The 24,658-nt window shown below is 39.8% G+C and overlaps 1 protein-coding gene across 3 annotated transcripts in view; it reads left to right on the forward strand.

Moving 5' to 3' along the window:
• The window catches only part of PKP2 (plakophilin 2), a 41,071-nt gene extending 20,414 nt beyond the window's left edge, over positions 1-20,657 (forward strand). For 2 of the 3 annotated variants that reach the window (XM_083859881.1, XM_083859882.1), the window contains exons 6-13: positions 2,418-2,595; positions 9,114-9,231; positions 10,725-10,886; positions 11,295-11,468; positions 12,045-12,198; positions 13,674-13,863; positions 14,849-14,936; positions 16,462-20,657. In XM_083859881.1, coding sequence (XP_083716007.1) covers positions 2,418-2,595; positions 9,114-9,231; positions 10,725-10,886; positions 11,295-11,468; positions 12,045-12,198; positions 13,674-13,863; positions 14,849-14,936; positions 16,462-16,530 — 1,133 coding nt within the window. In that variant the 3' untranslated portion in view covers positions 16,531-20,657. The remainder of the gene's footprint in view (positions 1-2,417; positions 2,596-9,113; positions 9,232-10,724; positions 10,887-11,294; positions 11,469-12,044; positions 12,199-13,673; positions 13,864-14,848; positions 14,937-16,461) is intronic. The other variant, XM_083859883.1, reaches the window with a different exon arrangement.
• Positions 20,658-24,658: the final 4,001 nt, after the last annotated feature.

The following is a 24,658-nucleotide window of genomic DNA, read 5'->3' on the forward strand; positions in this document are numbered from 1 at the left end:
GAAAGCATGCAATATTAATTAATAAAGATGTCTAAGCTCAGCAGAGGGAAGTTTTTTGTTTCTACTGTGTGGCTAACAAAGAACTCCACCACAAAAGCATATGAAGATAAGGAAGTGAAGATAAGGAAGTTTTAGGAGAGAAGGAAGTTAAAACTCTGAGACAAAAGTTTTCGATACTGCATTTCATTACCTGTCAGAAATATAGTTCTTGTGCACATGAGATAAGTAAATTTCAGCCTTAGATGCTTATTTCCAAAGGTCACTGGTTTATTAGGACCATCAGTGTTAATACAGACAAGCACTTGCCTAACATTGATACATATTTTATCCTATGTTCTCAAAGAATACTTTGATGGCCTGTATTTTCAAGACTCAAGTTTAGGAATACAGACTGAGCCCAGTCATGCACTGTGCCTTGTATTGTGCTGTGGAAAGACTGAGAGCAACCAGAGTATGTGGAGATAAATGCTGATTACAGCACATGCTGTGACTGCCTCACAGTCTGTGAACACAAAAAAAACACCAAACCACTGCCCCCACCAGAGCAGCTTTGTGTTGATGACAGGGGTTTGAAAGTTGCTGTGGACCAATCTGCCTGATGTCCCTATGCAGAAAAGAGCTGCCCAGTTTCTCTGCAATTTCAGTGCTCCTATGATCTCTTCACAAGGGGAATCAGACCTGCCCAAGATCACTGAATTTGCTTGCTTCACAAAAGCCTTGATACAGATAAAGTAAACAGAAGCTTTGTCCTTTCTCTGGTATACAAGCTACTTATAAATCTCTTAGGAAAGGAGTGAAGTTTCTCCTAAATGAAGGGTGGGATGTTATTTGGAGACAGCAGAGGACCTAAGACAGGATTGGAGTTTTATAGTATTTGGAGAGCACACTGAGGAACAGAAAGTAAAATAGCTGTGGCATGAAAGAACCAAAAGATTTTAGCTTTTGAAAGTAAGCCAGATGATCCTGCAGGAAGTAGCTAACCTCCTGATCTTGTTATCATGCAGCATAAATATAAGAAGTGAAAGAAAATTTTTCCTGGGGGGAAGATTACAGCACAAGAAGAACTGTCATTAAAATCATGTAAATTTAAAAGCAGACCCCACCTATTTTTTCCAAATAACCATCTAAGGGGAAACTGTGCTCCTAAAAATATAGCATAGGTGCAAGGAAACAATCCACTCCTGAAGCCATTTTCTAATGTGCACAAATTCATCCACACCCAGAATACCACTGAGAGAATCCTTCTGAACCCAGAAAGACAGTGTCTGTGGGTAAAAGTAGGGGTTTTGGTGGAAATTTCACAGGGAGGGCAATATCTCAAATTCTCTTCCAACAATTCTAAGTATCTGCCTGTAATTCCAAATGTATTTGTTCTTTTTAAAAGTATATTCTGTCCTTGTGCCATTCCTTGCATTTGTGCCCTTCTGTCTTAACCTGCCTCTCTTACCAATGCTTGTCTGATTTCCTGTAAGCCTTACCTATCCTTCAGAAAAGTACATTCTTCCTTTTATCCCCTGATTCAGAGGCTGAAGAGCTGATCCCAGAAGAAGGAATGGGCTGCTTCTGGCTGGCTTTTGTTTTGATTTTTCTGCTGCTCTCAATACCTGAAATTAAATTCAAAGTGTAAGGAGATACCAAAGAAGCATTTTGTTGTTGTTGTTGTGAGCTGATGAAAGGAACATTCACTAATACTCTGCCAGTATGTGGCGGGGGAGGTCTGTGAAACTTAGAGCAGCAAGCTGGAGGAACAATGAATATCTTTGTAGTAAAAAGCAGAAATACGTGTAGTTTTCCAAGGAAAGAGTACTTTCAAAATAATAGTTGTCTGTTGGAATAAACATAGTGGAACCTGATAAGTTCTACAAGATTATATTTGAAATTTGTTTTGGAGATTGTGAATAGACAAGGTTTGTAGCATTACTTAATGATTTGTTTGGTGACTAACATCTGGACAGTAGCAGCCAACCAGTGTTAACAGCTTTCCCTCTTATGAGAAATTTTGCTATCAAGTGTTAGAGATACTTGGTAATGGGCATCTCCTGTCTTCCAGCAGATTTCCTGTAAACTCTGCACCTCTCATCTCTCCCTTTTATGAGTTTGTTTTCCCTTAGCTTAGAGAAGGTGATTCTGGCAGATATACTATGCAGAACCATGGAACACTGCACTTCTTGGGTGGGCATTACACTGACTATGGAAAGATTTTACTTTATTCACATGGATAACTGTGCCCTCTTTTTTGCTCTGTTTCCATGTCCCTGGATCAGGGCTGGTGAACACTTACCAACCCCTTCTGCTTCTCTTCAGATTATCAATGCCAGGCAGGCTCTTCCTTCATTGACATCAAGGAGTATGAGATTAAGTCTTTCGAAGTGCAGAGGAGTCTTTTTGCCTCTGTGATTTTATTGTGGATATTACAGGTTTGTTGTGGAATCTGTCCTCCAATGACCAGCTGAAGAACCTGTTGGTTAGAGAAGCCCTGCAGCCACTGACTGAAGCTGTCCTCATCCCCTACTCAGGCTGGCCAGACAGAGATTACCCAAAATCAAGTGTTCTACCTGACCCTGATATCTTCTACAATGCCACAGGATGCCTGAGGTGAGCACTTTGTCTACAACTACCCAAAGCAATAGTGATGGCAAAACAGTTCTACACAATTATTTTTGGATAAATACACAGAGTTCATCTCAAGCCACAATTACTTCTCAGGCAAATAGATGACTTAGAAAGGGGACATGGTACCTACAAGAACATAAAAGTGTTCTGTTTCCAGCTGCTACCAAAGATGCTTATTTGAACATACCATAATCTGTGTCTAAACTGATCAGAAAATTATTCAACTTAAATTAGGGAAAAGTGATTTTATAAACCAGAGAAAGCCCTGTCCAGACTTTTGCACAAGTTCAAGCAAGTTGCAGCCATGGGGTGGAGAAATAGATTTATAGTTGTGTATTCAGTACTGCAATCTGCTAATAGACTCGTGGCCACAGTAGCAGTTACTGTAGACAAACACCAGAGGCCTCAATGAACACACCCCTAAATGGCTGAAGTATAAAAATCACATCTTCAATAAAAACACCTTTAACAGTCTATAAAATGGGGGCCCTTTATGAGTTCAAAGTCATTGCACATTAAGTAAGTTTACACGTTTTAAAATGCACAAAAGGACATAATTTGAACTGACTAAGGAGTAATGTACGACTGCAAAGGCATGACCTGAGGTTTAAACTCCTTCCAGTAGAGTACAAGGAATTAAGTTTGGAATTTGGAGGTTGGAAAACTGCCCATTTTGCCTCACACATATCTGCTATACTGACATGTCCTATAGCAGAGTAGTTGTATGTGTATGGCATTGATTTTTCCTGTGCAAACAGCTCTGTTTCTGACTCATGTAGTTTCAGAAGACAAATGGATGGTAAGCGATACAAAATACTCAACAATAATACACCTTTTTCTGCAGGAACTCCTGTCAGCCCACTAACTACTAATTAACTTCATCACTACTTAATTATTAACTTTTATTTACTCTGATTGACTCAAAAACAAATACAAAGAAACATTAACCACCCATAATAAAACCTCTCTAGCTAACGCTTAGTGCTGTTGTCTAGGAAATGAAGGAGCTTGTCTTTTTCATATTAATTAGCCCAAGCTGCATTTGTGCAGAAGCCGGTCTGGCTGCTCCTCTCTTGGTGTTTGGACTCTGGAACTGTCTCTTCCCTATGAGGCAGCCAATAGGGGCACAGATCATTCTCAGGTTTAGCTTGGTGTTGCTCTTCCTGAGATTGTTTCAACAGATTGACACAACTTGTTATGTGACAAATAACAGTTCCTGAGTTCTTTTAAATGAAAGTAAATTCCTGAGTTAACCTTACTCTGGACACAAAGTCAGTGCTTGGGGCTGCTCCAGAGCTGCTGTGAGCTCTCCAACCTTAATTAAAAGTCTCTAAATCTGCCCTTAGGTAGGTGCTTAAGGATACATTATTTTAAAAACATGATGTCCATATTCTAGTCCTTCTCATTTTTAAGAGCTTCAACACTGAAAATTAGAAATAGAAAAAGAAGGGCTTGAAAACTCCCAGGTAATGGTAATCTGCAGGATTGCCACATACTTTCTAGCACAGAATAGTTTTTAATGAGGCTTACCTATTCATACAGGCTAAATAGCTGAGATTTTAAAGATTAATCAGTTTGTATCTCTTCCCCAGAAACTGACTCACCTCCCAGATTAGGTCACTAGAGGTATTCCTTCTTTATGTATTAATAACAAAAAATCTGTGCATCAATAAAAAGAAGAGCACACCACAGAGTAATAAAAGTGTGCACTGAGTGAATGATGTTACTTATGAATATGTTTAAAGAGCCTACTTATTTGCCAGAATATAAATCTGTAATTAGTCTTCCCTTTTGTAATGCTAACATGTTTGTTGGGCATGTTGATAAAGTCTACAGCCTGCAGCTTCTATTAGAGGGTAAAAATATTGCTTTGAAGTGCAATACATTATGCACAGTACTGTACTTAGTTATAGGAGAATGCCAGAACTTCTTTTCAAAAATTTCCATACAACTGTTGACTGAAAGGGACAACCACATCCCAACCCAACACTAGCATCTGGTGGGGGCATATGCAGCACACCACACCATTACCAAATTATAAATTAAAGCTTCCTTCACCCTCTTAGAGAAAACAGCAGCAGAAGAAGTGAATCTAGCAGATATTATTGCAGGTTCCAATATTCCAAGCACTGGAAAAAGTGCATGACCAGATCAGTCCCCAGTTATTGCCAGAAGTATTGTGGGGTCCTGAATCTTGGTGCCTGTGTCGGTGTATGCAGTCACTGATAAGGAAGTCTGATGCTAGGAGGATTTGTTAATCTCATTCTCTAGGTCTGTATTTTGTCTTAAAACCCTGTGAGAAGCAAAGGTATACAGAAACCACAGGTCACAAACTTTATGTAATAAAAAGAAGCTGTGTACACCACGGAATTCTGCATTGGCAATTAAAATAAGTAATAGTGTTGTTTAGTTGTGAAATACGATAAAAAGCACTCTGCCTGGACCCACATAGTAAGCCAAATCAACAGACTTCACTGGTTGCCTGACAATAAGCTGAATGAGTAAAATTGTATTGTATGTATTGAATTGTATGTATTAAACTATCTAGAGGAGTGTTACAGACATTTGTAGACAAGTCCTGTAGGATTTTAAAGGTAAAGTCACTTTCTCTTGGCCTGAAAATCCTAGACATAGAAGTTCTGCTTCTAGTTGCAGTACAAAGGATAAACATCTTCAAGATATTTCCCCATACTCCTCTGAGGAGTATGGATAAGAAAGGATAAGATCCCAGCAGCATGCAGAATGTGTGGTTTTGGATATTATTTATACACATAAGGGAACCAACCTCTGGCGTGAATTTTCCTCCGAAAGGAAGGCTTAGTGGAGGGCTGCCTGTATCACACCTTGAAAGCTGATAATGAACTGGTTCTATTTTTATCTTGAAATACCTTTTCCCAGAACTTCTGCAATGTTCAATTTTCCCAAATTTATACAGTTATCACATTTTCCCTTGCAAAACATTTAATTTAAGTGCTGAAGCTGCTGTACTTCACTACAGAGCCTTCCTTTTTAACTGCCCTGTAACTGAAGCATCCTGTGCCCCTATCTATTTTAGTTTTTCAGAAGTTTCTAGACAACTATTTCCAGGATAGTCAGCCTATCCTGGAAACTTTTCTCTCTTCACCCAGATAACCTCTCTCTTCTCATAGAGTAAAATAAGAGTCATCCTTCCTTTTTCATTACTATTTTACACAGTTTGTCTGTCCCAGCTCCTGTCTGAGCTTCTTGTGAATTACACCATGACCTACAAGGACAGTGGAAAGCTGTATTTGGAGGAGATTGTATCATTTCACTTCAGCCCAGGAGGCTGCATAAACATCTGCTTCCATTTACTCTGGAGAGAAGTGAAGCCAAAACTTTCCTCGTGTGTCGAAAAGCTTGGACTCGTAATGGCAGCTTCTAAGAGAGAATGTAAAACAAATAACTGATGATAGTAAGTCTTTGAATGAAGGCCTCTTTCAATCATTGCCATTCCTTTAAGTTTATTTCCATCCATTCTTGACTCCTTTTGCCTCCTCTTCAGTTTATCTGCTCCCCAAATTCCTGAAAGGAATTTTGTACTTCCAACAAGCAGCTTGAAGCCTGACACATCTAGTTACTAAGTAGATCCCAGATACTTTTCCCTCCTTGGTGAATTTTTGAACTGTGCAAGGCATGAAGGGAATGGAATTTCCCAAAATGTTGTCTGGTAGTTGAATTAAATTCACATTACCAGATTTAGCAGAATGAGTCCCAGGAGCAAAATCCTTCTTATCAGTTGTATGGACCATTCACAGCAGTTCAAGAACCTTTTCCAACAATCAGTGTATGACTCAGTGTTGGCTTAGAGGGAGTATCCCTTTCATTTATCATTGCCATTTATCAGCTAAATGAACATTTATTATCATCACTCTGTTTCTTTCAAAGTCATGCTTGGTTTTACTGTGTTGAATATCTTTGTATTTACCTCACAACTCTGGATCAAAATAATATTTCCCAACAGGAAATTAGCTGATCCTTGCCACATGCCACAGGACAGTGGGCAAAGAGCTATTTTGATTACAGATATAGTTGCACCATGCATGTGTGCAGGAGCGGACAGAAGCAGCAAATGCAAGATGAGATAAATGAGGCATGTAGACAGATACACATCAGCATCCACATCAGCAAATGGCAGAGTTTGAGCAGGTCACCAGGATTACCACAGCTAAGCATGCCAGAAATCAGGGATTTTTCATAGGTGGGTGCTGCCAAATTGTAAGTTCTGAGACATTTAGAGGAGAGCAGCCCCACAAGCAGCAATCTCCCCAAGGCTGTGTTCTCACGTTGCAAGCACTGAGTATTTCAGGGCCTCCTGGAACTCCACTGCAATAAACTGCAGCTCCTGAGCTCTGAGGCTGGCATTTCAGTTGTCAGGAACCTCAGATCTTAGGAAGACAAGACTAAGTCAGTTTTTAAATTCTCTAAGCAAAATGTCTCCATTGTTTCAAAAAAATATCTATTTACATTTACATTTTTCTGACACTTTTCAGAAATATTTATATATTTTTAATCAATCTAATAATATTTTTATCCCCTGGAATTTCTCAGGCTTCAATCAGCAAACAAATTTAAGGTGTCAGCTGAGATTTTGCCTGAAATGCTCTTCTCTGACCCTGTTTTGAGTGAGGTGGTTACAGCAGGGTTTGGATGAGTGAGAGAGCAGGAGCTCTTCCCTTCCCAGTCAACATTGTCACGCTGAGGAAGAGGGAAAGGTAGAGAAAGGAGTAACCATGTGTGTACAGGTGTGCACATGGATATACACTGATATCTGCCTCTGGGTGAGCATCAGCTTCTTAATGAAACAGAGCCCAGTAAATAATTTCCCTTGCAGAACAGGACAGTCCCCCTAATTCTGGCTCTTCTCTGCCTCCTGAGCTATAAAACCTCTTCACTCTCTTCCTGCTGACATGGCCTCTCCTTGCACAAGCATTCAGCAGGATCAGTTGTAAAAAGTTGAAGGGGTTTTAGAATATGTACTGGGACAAAACAAAACACTGCATCAGCTGAAATGTCTTTGGCAAGGGAAATTGCGCACTTATCTTTAGCAGTATTTTTAGTCTGTGTGCCCCGGAAACCATTTTTGCTATGCACCAGGGGGGCTGTAACATGTGCACTTCTGTCAGCATAAAAATATGAAAGGGTAACATGCCTTGAATGTGACATAAATAGGTAAAATTAAATTCCAAAGGGATTTTTATAGTAGGCCATGTTGTGGGATCTGAATACTGATTCTGTGATACATAATTCCATGAGAGAATAAATGAACTCATAAATAGAGACATTGTTAACATTATGACCTAAAGTAAAATTGTAATTACAGTGCTTAGTATTTAACCTAACTATGTACTCCCCAGAGGAAAAAAAATAGTGTAAGTTAAATGGCAGTGTATAAAATGCTACATTCATTTTACAGTCAGAAGCCACAGGAAAGTTTAAACCTTACTGGCTTTGTCATTAATAAAATTGTAAACTTTGTAATTTTTAGTGGGCAAAGTAAGCATGCAAAATAAGCAACCTGAATCTATCTAAAGGAACACGTCCCTCTGTGTTTTGATGGATGCTAAGATTGGGTTATATTTTATGTTATTGCAAACAAAGAAGCTTGAATGTGCAATCTTTTGTCCAGCAGAGCTGCAGGAGTCAAAAAAAAAAAAAAAAAAAAAAAAAAAAGCCTGGATTTATAATTCCAATATTCTGTAATTCAGACTTAGTTGAGTTGTAAAAATAATTATACCCTAAAATCGTAAGTGTTGTTTCTTCCATGAAAATTAGTAGCTTGCTTAGAGCCAGGCAGTTTCAAGCAGCCAGTTTGTGTTTGGCTTTTCAAGAGTTTTTAAATCAGTTTTATAATACGTTCCTAAGTTGTACTTGGTTTACTACAAAGCACAGAAAATGTTACTTGAAGGCCAGGCAAAGAGTAGGTCTTTGCATGTGACTGTAGAGATGCTGCTAAAACTCTCAGATCAGGTGCCTGTGGACGGGTCATCTTGGATCAAGAACCAACTTAGTGGAAGTAAATTAATTCTAAAGAACATCTGTGTGCATGGAAATTTTTACAGGTATCTCTCATCTGATATTTTCACCATCTAAATATTAAAATTATGGAATAGTGAAAAAAAGCAGAAGGTTTTTTTTGTTTTTGTTTTGGTCTTTTTGTTTCGTTTCGGTTTGGTCTGGTTTGGTTTTTTGTGGATTTTTTTTTACTCCTTGAAAAGGATTAACTCAACTTTGAGATGAAAATTTGAGTCAGGTTTTACCTTATCTGTCCAAACCAAGTGGTTTGTTTCCCTGGAGTATTTTTGTCTGGGAATGAAAGTTTTATCTAGAAAAGGCTCAGATTTTCTTCCACCTCTGAAGAAAAGAAGCAGTCAACCTGAACTTCAGTATCTTTGAGATGTAGCTTGAAAAGTTTGTCAGAGGAGCACAAGAAAATACCTTTGACTAAATGTCTTCTCCCCAACATATTCTTTCCTGCACAGAAACATGAGCTCTGCCGGCCCAGAAGGAAGGAAGAAGATGAGAGAATGTGATGGCTTGATTGATTCTCTTGTGTATTATATCCAAGGAGCTATTGCAGACCATGAGCCCAATGACAAGGTACTCTTTGAGATGAAAAGAGTTTCCTAGGGGAAATTGCCAAGTGAACATTTTTCTGTTGTTGTTTAGAAACCAATATTTAGAAACAGCTGTGATATAATTGCAAAACTTATTTCCAGGGCTTTTAAAACTGCCACTAAAGGTCAAAGTCCAGTAAGAAGCTTTTTGAAGTATTTTTATCCTGCAATCTAAAAGAATATAGTACAACTTAGCACTGGGAAAGCATTTTCAGAATCATTAGAGAGAAAGGTAGAAATTTCTGTCTTTTTTTTAAAAAAAGTAAGATAAAATCACGGCTTTCAGAAATGCTGAAACACAAAAGAGTCAGATATTGTCTTTTTGGTTGTCTCAGAGCGCCAGCTAGCTAGAAGCTTAAAAAATTAATCTGGTTACTCTCCTATATATTTAATGCTGCGTACCCCTTAGGAAATGAAGAACCTAAATCCCTTTGGGTGGCAGTGTGATTAAGGAGCTCGCATAATTTAGAATAGAAGTAATTTTCCTAGTTTTTTTTAGAAAAAAAAGCTGCACTTTTTTCCCTTGCTGCCTAAGCCTAAGCCAATAACTACAAGGACATGGACACCTCCAAATGCCAGTTTCTCTCACTCTTCCTCCACTGAGTTGTAGGTAAACCCTGAACACAGACTCTTGAAATAGAGGCTTGTCTTTCAGCTGGGTGAGAAGAGCAGCTGTCATGTTAGCTGCAGCCTGTGAGGCAGTTCTGGTGGGCCTGCTATAACTTGAGCTGTGTAGTGGTAATTACTGCACATTTATAGCTCTATTCTAGGATTAGTTACTTGAGCTTCCCCATCTCCCTGTAACCAGTGCCATTAGCTTCAGGGAGAATCCAGCTCATTACACTTGTGCAAGTAGCTCCCTGCTGCATTTTGTCTTAAAACCAATCACTCATTCCTTTTTGACTTACAAAAATGGAGGAACTGGTGCTAAAGCTATTTGCCACTAGATTCATCACTTAGAAATTGTAGACCTGACCTTAGCCACATTCAGGAAGGAATGTCTTATTTTAAAAAGCATTGTACCACAGAAAAATGCTTCCTCCGTAGGGAATATAAAAAGCTTTCCTCTTGCTGATGCCATGGTGAGGTGTGTACATGATCATCTTTTCTCCCTAAGCTCTTAAACGTTTCTTGGCACTTCTGATCTGTGTCAAGTAGCACTCGCCCAAACAATTCCCAGGCACAGTTGAGGAATTAACAATGTCCCAGGACCGTTTCCAACAGGCACTCACCCCACTCCGAATGCCGCCCTGTGTGCCAGCTGGCCTCTGTGCTCAGAACATCCCAGGGCATGTTCCATTTATCAGTGTAAAGGCAGTCTGGTGGATCACTGGCATGAAGCCTGGCTCTTCAGTGAGGCATTAGAAACTCTGCAATCAGTTACTGAAGATCCAAAAATTAAATCTCATCCTGTGTCTATACATGTCCCTTCAACACGTGCCAAAGCATTCAATTTCTATTCTTTTGTTATTTTAGGCCACAGAGAACTGTGTGTGCATTCTTCACAATCTTTCCTACCAGCTAGAGATAGAGCTCCCTGAGAGCTATGCCCAGAGCATATATATGCAAAGAAGAAATATTTCTAACAATGATAAAACACCAAGCTGTTTTGGAACACGGAGCAGAAAAGTAAAAGAGGTAAAGTACACAATTAGTTACATCTCATTTGGTTAATAACTTCTAGCAACCTCTGGAGAATAAGGCTGTTGTCTAATTAACAATCTGTTATTGATGTATCTGGTTGGGTGACACTTCCTTGCCCCAAAATGCAAATTTATTGATAGTTCTTCTTGACACCAATTCTCTCATCCAGCTGCTGCTGATGACAATGACATAGCAAATGTTTTGTTAGTTGAGGAATACTCCTCTGGATGGACTGGCCACTATCACTAAATACTGAAATTTTGCACATTATTATTTGAGCTCATAATTTGCCACCTTCCAAATAACCTGGTCATTAAGAGTTATAAAATGGCTGGTTCAGCTTGTAATGCATTGAGCTTAGATGTCACTGTTTCTAAAGACTTGATCTGTTTACATGTTTAGAAGCAGCAAGACACCCCGCTACCTGAGGAAAAGAGCAATCCCAAAGGTGTTGAATCGCTCTGGCATTCTACACTGATTAGGATATACCTCTCCTTAATAGCAAAGAGTACCAGAAACTACACCCAGGAAGCATCCCTGGGAGCTCTTCAGAACCTCACAGCTGGCACTGGACCAGTAAGTCAGCTTTTTTCCTTTTCTTTTCCTTTAGTTCTTGATGTGAATGCATAGAGTTCAGGGTGGCAGTGCAACTGAGATCAAATAACCACTGACAAGTCACTGGCTCACTGGCATGGTGAAGGAAAATAAAGAACATTGAAGGGAAAGTCATAACCAGCAGTGCAGCTTTTTCCTTGCTTGGCAGATAATGCTTCTTCCTCCCTCTGTGTACATCTCCATGTGGGGAGTTTGCTAATTCATTACACAATGAGGGATGAGCAGATGTTAAAAGCACTAAAAATGTCATATTGTGGAAGATAGTCCTGTGGAAAGAGGAGGGCTCTGACACAACAGCAGGTCACTTTTATGTTGAAGAAACTAATGATCTCTATCTGAGGAACTAGCCAAAGAGCAGCTGGGAGCAAGAGGGCTTGAAACTTCTTTTATATCACCTTCCTTTCCTGTTGCAACTCATGTGTCGTTCTGGCTTAAAACTATTTTAAATACGCTTGAGCTGGTGCAGAGAACTGGCTGTGTGCGGCCTTTTCTGAGTCTCTGCATTCGTGGCAGTGACCCAGAACTGCCTTTGCACAGATGCCATTCGCAGTGGCCCGGACTGTTGTGCAGAAGGCAAATGGCCTCCCAGGCATCCGGGCGATGCTACATGTCGGCCACCCAGCGGTGAGGAAGACGGCAGTGTCACTGCTCAGGAACCTGTCCCGAAACACCTTCCTGCAAAACGACATAGGTGAGCACAGACTGACAGCTTGCTCTGCTCTCTTCATGTTAAAGCTTCCTGCCTTGGAGAAATATGCAAAAAAACCAAACAACCCTGATCTGTGAGTTTTGTAGATTTTTCATTGGATACTTGCAGCCGCTGTACAGGACTTAAAATAAAGTTTTGCCTAAATAAAGTTTTCACTGTGTTGGATATTCCTCTTCAGATACTTCCATTGGTGTTACTTTCAAAAATACATAACTGAAGTAAAGTCTACATAGATTTGGAGAAGGAGTTTTTCTTCTGGTTAAAATAGGGTAAAGGAAGGTGAGTGCTGAGTTCTGTGCTGCCATAGCTGCAGAATGCTTTGCAAAAAATCGCAGAACATCTCTAATTCTTCTAGCAAAGATCAGATTCTCTTTTATTAGATAAAAGGCTTTAAAAGTTCGCAGCCCACACAGTTTTCCTGCAAAATTTTTTTGAGAATGGAAGCTATAAGATGCTATAGAAAAAATAATTCATTCTGTTTAAATGACTTTTAAATAAAATGCATTTCTATTCTGAGTATTCTCATTTCAATTTACTGTGTATTTAAGACTTTTTTCCTACTGACAGGATAAAATATATTCATATAATTTGTTGTCATTTTTTGTGTTCCCACTGGGGAGAAAGGGGAAATTCCAGGTATACAGATGGTTCACGGGGCAGATTAACCTCCAGAATTCTGCGGAACAGTCTCCTGGGCCTTGTTTGATCCTTAGAGAACATTCCCTATTAATGAAAACATTATAACATTGTTGGGCTGATTTCAAAGGGATAATCCATATGGTGTTAACAATTACAGGTGGTGAATCCCCTGAAAGAGAAGAAATTAAACTGATAAGAAGTTCATCAGGAAAATATAATTTATGAGAGTGTTGAAAAGACAGAATAGCACAAAGCTTTGGGGGCAGGTGCCTCATCCTGCACATTCACAGCTGTTTCCTTGTTTTATTAATAATAGAGAGACTGGAGGAATTTCAGTCAGACCTTTTCTCTATCAAAATATGTTCTTTTTGATTGAATGAAAGCATGTGTGAATTCAGGTCAAATTCCAAAAAGAAAAGCTTTGGCCAAAGGAAAACACTTGAGAGGACACACTGTTTTCTAGATTATAAGGGTCTAAATTTATCAAGCAAAATGAACCTCCATATCAAATGGAGATAAATGTAATATAAAACATCTCTAAAAGGGAAGTGGCAGCCTGCAGCTGGCATATGCCTGGTGAGTTCAGTCCAGCACTTGAGGTATTAATGGATTGTGCATGAGACAAGTTACAGGCTGTCCAGAGCAGTGTGGATGCAGCTTAACCTGAATTGTGGGAATGTAATGCAGATAAGAAGCCATGAGTGTGTGGTGGGAGCGCACAGCCCCCTGATGAGGGAGAATGGGAGGAATAAGGTAAACCTGCACCTGGTATAAGGTAAATCTGCAATGGAATTGCTTTTCTCTCTTCCAACTTGCAGCCAGAGAAGTTCTGCCAGATTTGGTGTCAATGCTGCCTGAGTGTGTGCCCAGGAGTGACGTTGCCTGTGAGACCACCACATCCATCTGCTACACCCTGTTCAACCTGACCCAGAGCAGCTCGCACAATGCCCGCCTGCTCCTCAGTGCCCATGGCCTGCCCAAGGTTATTGCCATCAGCATGAATGACAGGTAAGAGGCTCTTCAAATCTCACTCTTTCCCCAGACAAAAAAGAAACTGCAGCCTCTGCCACTTGGGGACAAAAAATGTTTAATCTCAGCGTAGAGGACAGCCCAAACAAGTGATGTGAATAGAATTGCACTGATTGGGAAATAAAGAAAGGTCTCTTACAACAACTCTCCCATCCATAGCTAAATTCACTGGGTTCCAGCATTTTAAATAACTCCTCAGAAGATAACTGCACAACATTATCTGTATTCTGATACATATGTAGTGACTGATCATCAGATCTCATCCGTACCCAAAATGTCTTTCCTGTTCATCGTAACACAGCCCTGATAAACTTTAGCAATTAAGTGCAGGGATACATTTTATAGAACTTATAGATCTGTACTTAAAAATAATAGATTGGCATTTTTGAGAACAGATTCAAAATTTAATCATTTTTTAATATGTAAGCATGTGCAATCAGTATTTACTCAAAAGATAATAAATTGAATAATTTATTTATCTTTATAAATCAGAATAATTATTCCATTTGCCTTGCTCTCTCTTTGCATAATCAAAGAGAAAATCAATCTCATTAAAGGAGGCCTCATGAGGCCCTGAGTAGTTTAAATCCTGTCTAACTAACCAGAGATTTTACCTACTGGAAAGATTCTTTCAAATGCTTGTTGTGCTGAGGGTATTTTCCTCAACTGAGAATATGATATGATATTCACACAATATGATAGCTGCTGTAAGATGCAGGCTACAGAGCACTTGATTTCTCCCCTAAATTTGAAGAGTGAAGCAGGGAGGCATGTTTCATTTGTTTTCAGTAGTAAGGACAGCTTGAAACATGCTACAGTACCTAAAGGGTGGCAAACCAGCACTTATGAGTAAAGAGAGATAAAACAAATGCTATGAGGTTATGTTTGCTGAAGTCTGTACATGCACCATGATGATGCTGTGGGAATTTAAATATGTTTAATCATTCTCTTTGCAAAATGGCAGCAATATGTTCAGCAAAGCCAGCAGGGCTGCTTCAGTCCTCCTCTACTCCCTGTGGTCACACACCGATCTCCACAGTGCTTACAAAAAGGTAAGCACAAAGAAAAATAATCTGTTCTTTCAGACCTAGAACACTTTCATTTGTTCTCTGGGGCCCTTAGCACTCCTGTACATTTAAGAATCAACCTATGATAGAATTCAAGTGGTCCCTGAATTTGGTTTTCTTATTTACTTGTACATAAGTCTGTGTAAATAATGCATGGCCTTAATTTTTGCTCATATGTGTTCATGTTCTCTCCCTCTTTGGTTTTATATCCGCTGGCAAAGCTTATGAGAAGTGTTGCTGCTGCCTGCCAGAAGTGTCAGGTGGCAAAAAGGGATGCAGAGTAGGTGACCATCCACACTGACTGAACAAGCCTGGCACAGAGGAACTGAGGTGCCAGCAAAAACAAAGGCAGGGTGAGGCAGCTTCCTGCTTTAAAACCAGAGTAGTTTTGTTCTCCTTGTTGTTTGCACAGCCTGGTAGCCCAGGTGTCAGCTGTACTCAGACAAAAGCTATGGCCTGCAAAACATGTGGGCAAACAATTACGGCCATAGTCAGATCAAACAAATGATGTCCAGCATGAGTCTGCCACAAACCAGTTTGGTTTTTTGAAGCTCTCTGCCTGCTTTTTCAACACACAGCTGAGTTAACTTCCAGATACCTACTTTCCTGCATTTCAAACTGTTTTCAATCCTTGTGTGTTTGCTGTTCAGAATATGTCACTTCAAATTCCCTATAATCTAAAACTGTTCCAAGTTCTCAACCAAGCTGTTAGCATTTATTATTCAGCCATTTCTCTTTGTAGATTTTTTTTCGTTGAAATTTGGTCCAAAAAAATTCCTTAGCATAAACTTTAACAGTGTTGCCTCACACTCAGCAGGTATACCCCACAAACCAGAAATCTGTGTTCAAGAATTGTGCCATATAAATTCTTAACTAGTTTTATTGTCTCTGGTTTGTTTTTTTTTTTTACAACTGCATTTTTGACTTTATCATACAGCAATATCCCTGATGGCATGAATTTTATTAATCTACTGGTAGTTTAGGAAAGCCTATAAGACACGTTTGTCAGACCTGATTTTCAAAAATTATGATTATTTGCTCTTCCTGTGCAAATCAGGTTCCCTAGAGACACCAGGTGTGGCACTGAAAACTTCAGAACCATCTAATGCCTAGACATTTTTGAAACTTTAGTCTAATAAGCCACAGAAATCACTTGATCAAATAAAATTGATAAATTCCTGAGTCATTTTGGCATTGCCCTTTGTTCTGACAGGGCTCATCTCAGCTAGGTTAATCTCAGCTATTAGTCACCTGAAAGTTGAGTCTGTAGAGCTGAGCTAGAAGAACAGGTTCCTGGTACATTCAATGGGAGAGAATTCAGGAATTCCAATTCTCCTCTCATCTATCTTGGACTAAACAAGCACTGCCTGTTCTGTCCCTGTGACTGCCCAGGACTCTGCCTAGACCCCTGCCATGGCTCCTTATTCAGCTTCTAGGCAGCTGGACCCACCTTTCCCTTGCAGAATCAGCACTGGAAATAATGAATTGTTCTGTTCCTTCCATTCCTAAGGCTGACTTTAAGAAGGCGGATTTCATCAACAGCCGGACCACAAAAGCCTATAACTCACTCAAGGATTGAATCAGAGCATGACACCACGGAAGACAGAGATCATACAGCAGATAATGTAACCATCCTCACAGGATTGGTGTTGCCATCCTGAACCCCAAAGTATCTCAGAACAAAGGGGCTGATTGTTTATAAAGACTTGAGTGGATAGAGAGTAGCTTTTTTTGAGTTTTTAATCCTAATCACCTTGTTGTCACTGTATGTATCAATACAAGAATAACCAAAGATGGATTCTCCAGGATGTCTGAGGTGAAGTTTCATCCACTAGTCAGAGCTCCAGATGATTGCCTTTGTTCTATACAGAAGAGTTTGAAACTCTGGTTGGCAGCAAATTCTTTTGAGACTGTTATATACCAAAAGTTTTCTACAGTGGATAAGCATCAAGTGCACTGCTCAGAATTTAGTAATTTTTCACTCTTATTTCTTTACACAGCTAAATAAGAATCTCCAGACTCTATGAGTATGCACAAGAAGTTGTTTCACTACCTGCATTATAAAGGCAACAATGGAGTTAAAATTACTATTTTTTTATTGCTTGTTTTCATGGGCTCATTGGTTCTTAAGCCTCTTTCCTTTGAGATTTCATCAGCATCAGCAGCAAAACTGATTTTACATAGATCATAGACCTTGCTCCTCTTGTCATCCCTCACATGGCTGTTGCATTTTACAACTGTGTCCAGAAAGGATTTTAACTGGAACCACTGTGTTTAAGGCACTGTGTCTCAGACACTTTGGGCTGAACTTAAGCTCATCATTCTTTGCTAGTTGGTGGAGAAATTATTTGTGAGTGATTCAGTGATTTTTTTAAGAAAATTGTGATTTCAAAACAATTCAATTGATAATCCATATATAATAAAGGGAGTGGAGTCTTGCCTTTGTTTTTAAAGTAATAGACACATACACAAGAGGTTGGGCTCTGTGCTAATTAAGGAATTCGTCTGATCCTGTTTCATGTTCTCTTACTTGAAATTATCATCCTCCCTACAGCAATTACATGCAATGTGATAACTTTAGGACTATGCCTGCATATGTGGGAATAGGTAATGGGAGGGAAAAAAATTCCTGAGGACCTGAAGGCTCAGGTTTTCATGAAATGATGCTCAAGACTGTAAAGAAGCACTAAAAAAAAATCCCATCTGCTACACTGAGGAAGTCAGATGTTTCTCAAAAAAAAATCCCCAGGAGTTGGATTGTCCATTAAACCGGTAGGAAATTCTTATATAAATATTGGGTTATCAGCAGATGTGATCTGGCATTACTCCTCTGAAATCAGGGGACGTGAACTACCTTTATGGCATTGGATATTTTGTCATGTGTGTTTACAGGCCCTGCTGCTTCAGCAGAGCCCATGCTGTACCCTCACTGCTGAACAGCTGTTCTTGTCCAGGAGATGCAAAATCCTTGGAGTAGGGACCTCACGGGAAGGTCACCAGGCCTCTTGATTTCAACATTCCTGGCTAAAGGTCTGGCTCCTACCAGAAATTTAGAACCAGCAGGTTGTACCACTGCACTGTGTCCAAACATATTTCTGGATATCTGGGAGCTAAATTCTGCTAGTAGATAGTTCTCCAAGGAGTCCCAGAAAGTCCCACAGGTGCACACAGAACTGAATGTGCCCCAGGAAGGGAATTTAACAACACTACTTTCCCATCACTGATAATTTTCAGAGGGCTCCACATCTGCTTTGAATAACTCAAATCAAATGCACTCCAGTAGGAGGTTTTAAAAATATTATTATTTTTTGTAAGATGTCATATTCAAAATACTGCAGGTCCAAAAACAATATGGGGAAAGGGAACTTACAGCCTTGCATGTTGAGGGAATTGTTTTTATAACTTTTTCAAATATGATAGAAAATAGACTATTAAAATCCAACTTTCTCTTCTAACTTGTTAACCCAAGTAACTCTGCTTGTTGTTCCTTCACGTATCTGTCTCTCAGGCCAGCCCAGCGTTCGGCTGGACCACCCTGCTAGCTCTGATACGCCCCAACAGTACCTTTGCGTGGGTCTTGGCTCCGCAGTACCTTTGCCTTGGCTGTCACGGCCGTGGTTCGAAAGAGGGGACACTCTTTAAGGCTCAGGAAGAAGGTTTTATTCAGGGATTACAGGGGCAGTCCCTGATCCCAGGCCTGTGCCTCTGGAGAGTGAACCCGGGCCTGGTTTGCGAGGGGTTTTTGTTCCCCAGAAATCTCAGGGGTGGGCACAAGTTACAAGACCAATGAAACAAAGCAAGGTGGGTAAGGCCAAATGCAATACACAACATTAACAAATCAGGTTGATTAAGGTGGGGTCCTCGGAGATCCACCAATCACTGTCCGACACCTCTCCGAAGGTTTTGGGCCTGGGGGATGATGGGCATGGGGGGGAGAATATACATTGTGATGGGGGAAAAGACAATGGGATGACCGAAACTCTGGGCAGAGGATTAGGTTGCCTTGGAAACTCTTATCAACTTCTGATAAGAACATTCCAAGCCAAGAACTTTACCTGGCTGGGGTTAAAGTCCAAATCACATCAAACCTACAACTAAAAAACCTATGAAACAATTTCAGCACCCCCACAGCTTGTGCCATGAAAGAAGGAATACCAGGAAACCTGGACAGGTCTACTGTCCAAAAGAAGTGGTAGACAAAATTAATATAGAAAGAGTAAACCTGAATACAGAGCAGCATAGGAATGAAGAATTTCAGTCTAAAAGATCAAGAAGGGAGCTTTTAGAGATACTCCCGCCTTTAGTTTTATTAAACTCATATGCTATTTAAGAAACAAACAACAGTGCTGGGTATTTTTAAATGTATGTGTACCTCTCAGTAAAATGTCCTTAAAAAGGAAATGCATTGCTTTTGGGTTGTTTCCATTGATGCAGTGATTTTAAAAGTCTTTTTCAATTGAAATGAATTTATGATAGTGCCCATTTAAAATTAAAGCAGTGTTCAAAAGTCACAAAGAAGTATCTCAGACCTGGCAAAAACACGAGAAACATGAGACATGCCTTATTATAACTGATCTCCTATTTGTATGCAATCAAAAACATTTCAGCAGGACTCCAAAGAAAACAAAGCAGAGAAATAATAAAGTGCTCTCTCTAATGCAAAAAATCTGTCTTTGGTCTTTTTGTTATTAGTGAACCTACTTGGCTGGGATGCAGCAAATGTATTTTTAAGCCTTAGCCCTTCCTTCAAAAGGGCAAACTCATTTTTAAACTAAATCTAGGTATGGAGGCTTAGAATTTTCTACAACAGGACAGTGTTACAGAAGGCAAGTTGTGTAAAGTTCCTGTTGGCATCAGAGTCATCCTGCAAATAATTTCTTTGCCCAGTTTTGCTAATAAAACTACCCAGAATCTGCTGTTTTCATCTCCCTTTAATTGGTATTTGCCAATAAACTTCACCATGGGCCACTGGAGATCTCAAAAATAATTAAAATCATCCTCACCATAGTCTTGGACGTGAGAAATAGAACATTCTCCCTTGCTCTGTTCCTGAGAGGAGATTGGAAACCTTGAATTTAAACATGCTGAGCAGTGCCCAAAGAGTTTTTGGCTGAACAAGGAACTTACTCCAGGTCCTCTTGCCTTGTGTCTTAACCCACAACTTAGTACTGAGGCATCGATTTAGAAGAATTAAAGACTGTAGTCAAAATAGATAGTGCTGAGATAATGTAGCTAGGACTTCCCTTTTGCTAACAGAAGCCAGACTGAAGGAACTGATAAATCTTGGAACGGATAAATCAAGGAAGCTGTCAAACTAGGCTTTTGCATCCTGAATAATCAATAGACCCCATGAATACAATACAATTATAAATCAAACAGTCCTGGAAAAAACAGGATTTAGCTGTCACGAACACTAAAGGTTAAAAAGTCAGAGGAGGAAGACCCATCTTACTTCATCATTTTGGGACCCCACCCTATAAAAAAGACCACCGACCCATTTTAAAGAACAAACTACGCATGCTTAATGGCTTTTTGGGCTAATTACCATACGAAGCGGGGAATGGGATGTACCGGAGTTATGAATATGCATTTGTGTTTTGGGTATTCAATACTCCTGTATATAAAAGACCCTGTGACCATCTGTAAATTGCGCGTGTGTATTTGGGAGCGATCCCGCACGCTGCCCGGCGTTGTAATAAACATACACTTTCTAACTTTAAACTGTTAGAGAGTCTTTGTCCGTCATAGTTGGATATTGGTATTAGATCAATATCCATAGTTTTTTAATAAATCAGTACAACCATCTTTCTCAGATTTGTTTTAGTGGAAAATCTTAAATAGTACAGATAATTTTCTAGGAGATTATGATCTTGCCAGAGAATTAGTCATTCCTTTCCTCATTTCATCTTCCTACCTTATTTTTTACTGTCACTGCTCCTAAACATCAGTGCTTTTTCTTCTCCCTCCTTTCCTAAAGAGAATTAAACTGTGTAAAATATTGCATGGACACGGGGTTTGGGTTGCCTTTTTTTGTACGGTTTTTCTTTTGAGAAAGAACATGCTACCTATTAAGAGAGGTTCAGCCTCCCTTTCTGGGCCCATAAAAGAATTTAAGGTGAAACGAGCTGGCACCATCAAAGGCCACACGCAAGAACCCCAGCCCTCCCCTGGCTCCTGTTTAGCCTGGCAGTCCATGCTCCAAAGGCAGCCCATGGAAGCTGAGGGCAGTCAGGCTGCTTGATTGCTTGGTTTTTTGTTTGTTACCATGCTTAGTCCTTAGGTTCCAGCCTGGCAGAAGCATCAACATTTTCCCATTTCCCATTTAGTTTTCAGTGCCAAAAAGCCCAATAGTGTCACTTCACAGCCCTCTTGGGGGATGCTTCATGAGCTAGCCTGATGAGCACCCACACGGTGAATCATGCACAAGCTATGCAAGGTGTTGAGAACTGGTGCTTCCCAAGCTATTCCAACTCCAGCAGCTACTCTTCCATTCCTTTACTTAAACTGCAGCTGCTTAAAACCTCAGTATACATTCCAGACTCATACTCCACACCCGTCCTGTGGGGAAGATAACATGACCTTAAAGCATTATCTGATAGGAGACAAAGATCTGGAAACAGAAATCAGACTGGAGGAAATGCATATTTGAGCTCAACATCACAGCCCACCAAGGACAAGCCCTGAAACATCAGATATTGGTGCAACCATGTGAGTTATGCTTGGCATATCAGTTTAGATGTTTCACATTTGAAACTCAGCAGAGAGATTAGTTCAAATACACCAAAGACAAAAAGGGCTTTAGTGCAGACATTGTACACAGAGCAGGGGTTTGCCTTTACAGGCTTACTTTGGATATATTGAAAGGTTTGCATATGAAGGGGAGATAAACTAATGTTGTCTTGTTTTACATGTTCAGAGCTCAAAACTTCCTAAAATACACTTTAGAGGCATTCTAGGCTAAGGATCAGAGATTAGAATTTGTCTGCATTGTTTGTTCAGCTGTATCTTCCAGTGTCGTACCCACTGTGACTAAATAATTCAAGTTTAGGAACTTAACATTTCTTTAACAATTTTTCAGTTGTTCAACCCAAGCTGCCATTCTCTTATTTGTATCTTGTTTTTCTCAGTCCTCTACCAGGCCAGCCTAAATATGCAGATACAGAAAAGAGGAAACAGGCATGTCCTTAGCAGCTGCAATTTAGAGCCAATACTGCAAATACCCTCACAGTAACCAGGGGTTTCTGAACAAGCCCATGGTGACAGAGCAACACAGAGAAACAGGGACACACTGCAAATCCAGTGTTCATCATCAGGCATTTTTTTCCAGTGCTGACCACATATTCCCTCCAAATTTGCACAAGGCCCTCTCTTACCTATGCTGCCCGTGTTTTGCATGCTCTAATTTGTATTCAGCTGTAGGACTATGAGTCAAGCTATCACCACTCACACCTTGAAAGGAGCTGGGTGCCCCAAATCCCCACCCTGCTCTTCTTTCTGAGGTTCAGAAGGACACCACTACTACCTCAACTGTACTTAAACATCTGGGTCCTCCTGCAACTTCAGTAAGAGACTTAAGGTCTTCCTCAGTTCTAGAGAAATTTAAAGGCACTTTTTGACCCTCAAAAATACATACTTACTGTGTTTTCATCAGAAAGGGAAATAGCCACAAAAAAAAAGTAATAATGATAAGCCAAGGAGGGTAAAATCTTTCAGAAAGTTCAGAAACTTTCTGAAGCTGATGAAGGTCATAAGAAACTGTCAGAATAGCTGTGTTTGGCTTGGAATAACAACAAAATAAATCAGTAATGTTGTAGTATCAGTGTTGAACTCTGCCTGGAAAACACACTATGCTTTAGGATACATGAGCACACTTGAGAAAAAGCCATTAAAGTCAGCAAAGAGCAGTGAGCTGATTCCCAGCAGGAAAGAAAACCAAAGTAATGAAGGTGTAGCCCTGGACAGTGGTCCCTGATCTTTTCACATGTTCATTCCAGCCACTTGTGGTAGGTACATATTTTGTTGTCACTGTTTCCACTCCTGCAGTCAGGCAGTAGGACCTTGGCTAGAATTTTTTTTTTCTCAGTAGACACAAAGCAAAAATAAAATTAGAAACCAGTGTAACATCTCAAGCCTGAAAATATTTTACCATAATTCTAATAAAACATGAGATTCTTGTTAATGCTCATGACCCTGTGGTTTGGGCAAGAAGACACCCTCCTGAACTGCTGGCAACATCACTAAAAGAACAGCAAATAGCCAACAGTTTACACTGGCTTATGCTGTTGACCTTTAAGCAGAGGCATCTGATTGGAAGGAGGCAGTTTAATTTTTACATGCATGCCATTTAACATTTGCTTTTTCAGGGTAAGGAAGAGGAAAAGAAGAGGAAAGTTTCTGTGAAGATCTTGCCAACATTCTTTGTTTCTGGGCTGTAACAATAACTCTCCTCCTAAACAAATCAAAATATGATTCATCCCCAGCATCTTCCAAGATAAATCAATTACTGGTTTTTTGGGGATATCCAGTGTACAACAGGCATACTGAAATGCACATGTATGCTATAAAATACAAACTGTTTTTGCTTTGCCTTAGGAGACAGTCTCTGAAGGTGACAAATTGAGACCAGAAATAATCCAGCAGTCCCATCTCTGCTCCCACATCAAAGTCAGTTCCATCTCCTGTAAATTTAGCAGTGAAGTCAGGATAACATGTTGCTTACCTCCATAAAACTCAAAACCTCAGACACAGGAAATTTGCCACAGGGTTGAGGGAAAGGAAGGTCTCAAAACAAAGGATGTTTCAAGAGTATCTTGAGGATTTTCTCGCCAAAACAAAGTGAGAGTTATCTGTTTGGATCCTTTTCCATTTCAACAGTACCTGTTTTGATAGGGTGGTTCCCAGGGCTACAAGAGACACATCAGCAGATTCAGCCTTGTTCACTGAAACTTTCCTCACATGGAAGGTAAGTTCTGAAGGGACAAGAGAGCCGTGGCTAAGGTCTTGTGCTTATTTATTATTAATTATTCCCTAAAGAGTTTTTTTATGGGAAGCATCTGCAGTAATATTATTCTAGTTGTTAGAGTCCTCTAATTGCCCAAACATACTTCTTAGAAACTGTACCCCAATGGTTGGTGGAAACAGCCCAGCTCCTGCATTTCTGAGTAAACTGGTGTTTGACAGTCCTGCATGCTCATATTTCCTCCTGACAACAGGTCACTCCCCTACCACTGGCTTTCACCCATGGCTGAATTTAGCAGACTATTCCCCATACTGCATTATTTGCCATCTGCTCCTTCCTGCCATGACTTTTTCAAACCTGTGTGTCTCTGACCTTTGTAATTTGCAGATAAGGAGACAGATAAGCTTTCTCACACCTGTGCTATGCAGTTCTTTGAATTTGTCTGGGTACTGCGTGCACTACAAAGATAAAATCTGTTTGGAGTATTTTTTTAAAAGTCTGCTTATATGAGACATCTGTCCCCATAAACAGCTCTTTACTCTAAGGGCTTTTGATAGTGAGGAGGATGATTGGATGATAAGGAAAATGGATATTTTCTGTGAAATTCGAGTTTGTAGTTTGGTATAAACAATGATGCAGTAAAACTTCAAGTTGTAAAAAAAAAAAAAAAAAAATAGTAAATCACCACACCTTTGATTTTTAAATTCTTTTGAAAGATTTCCATGACTGAAGCTGTAACTCATATTCT

Source organism: Zosterops lateralis, assembly GCF_965231275.1.
Source record: "Zosterops lateralis genome assembly, chromosome: 4".
Lineage (NCBI taxonomy): Eukaryota > Metazoa > Chordata > Aves > Passeriformes > Zosteropidae > Zosterops > Zosterops lateralis.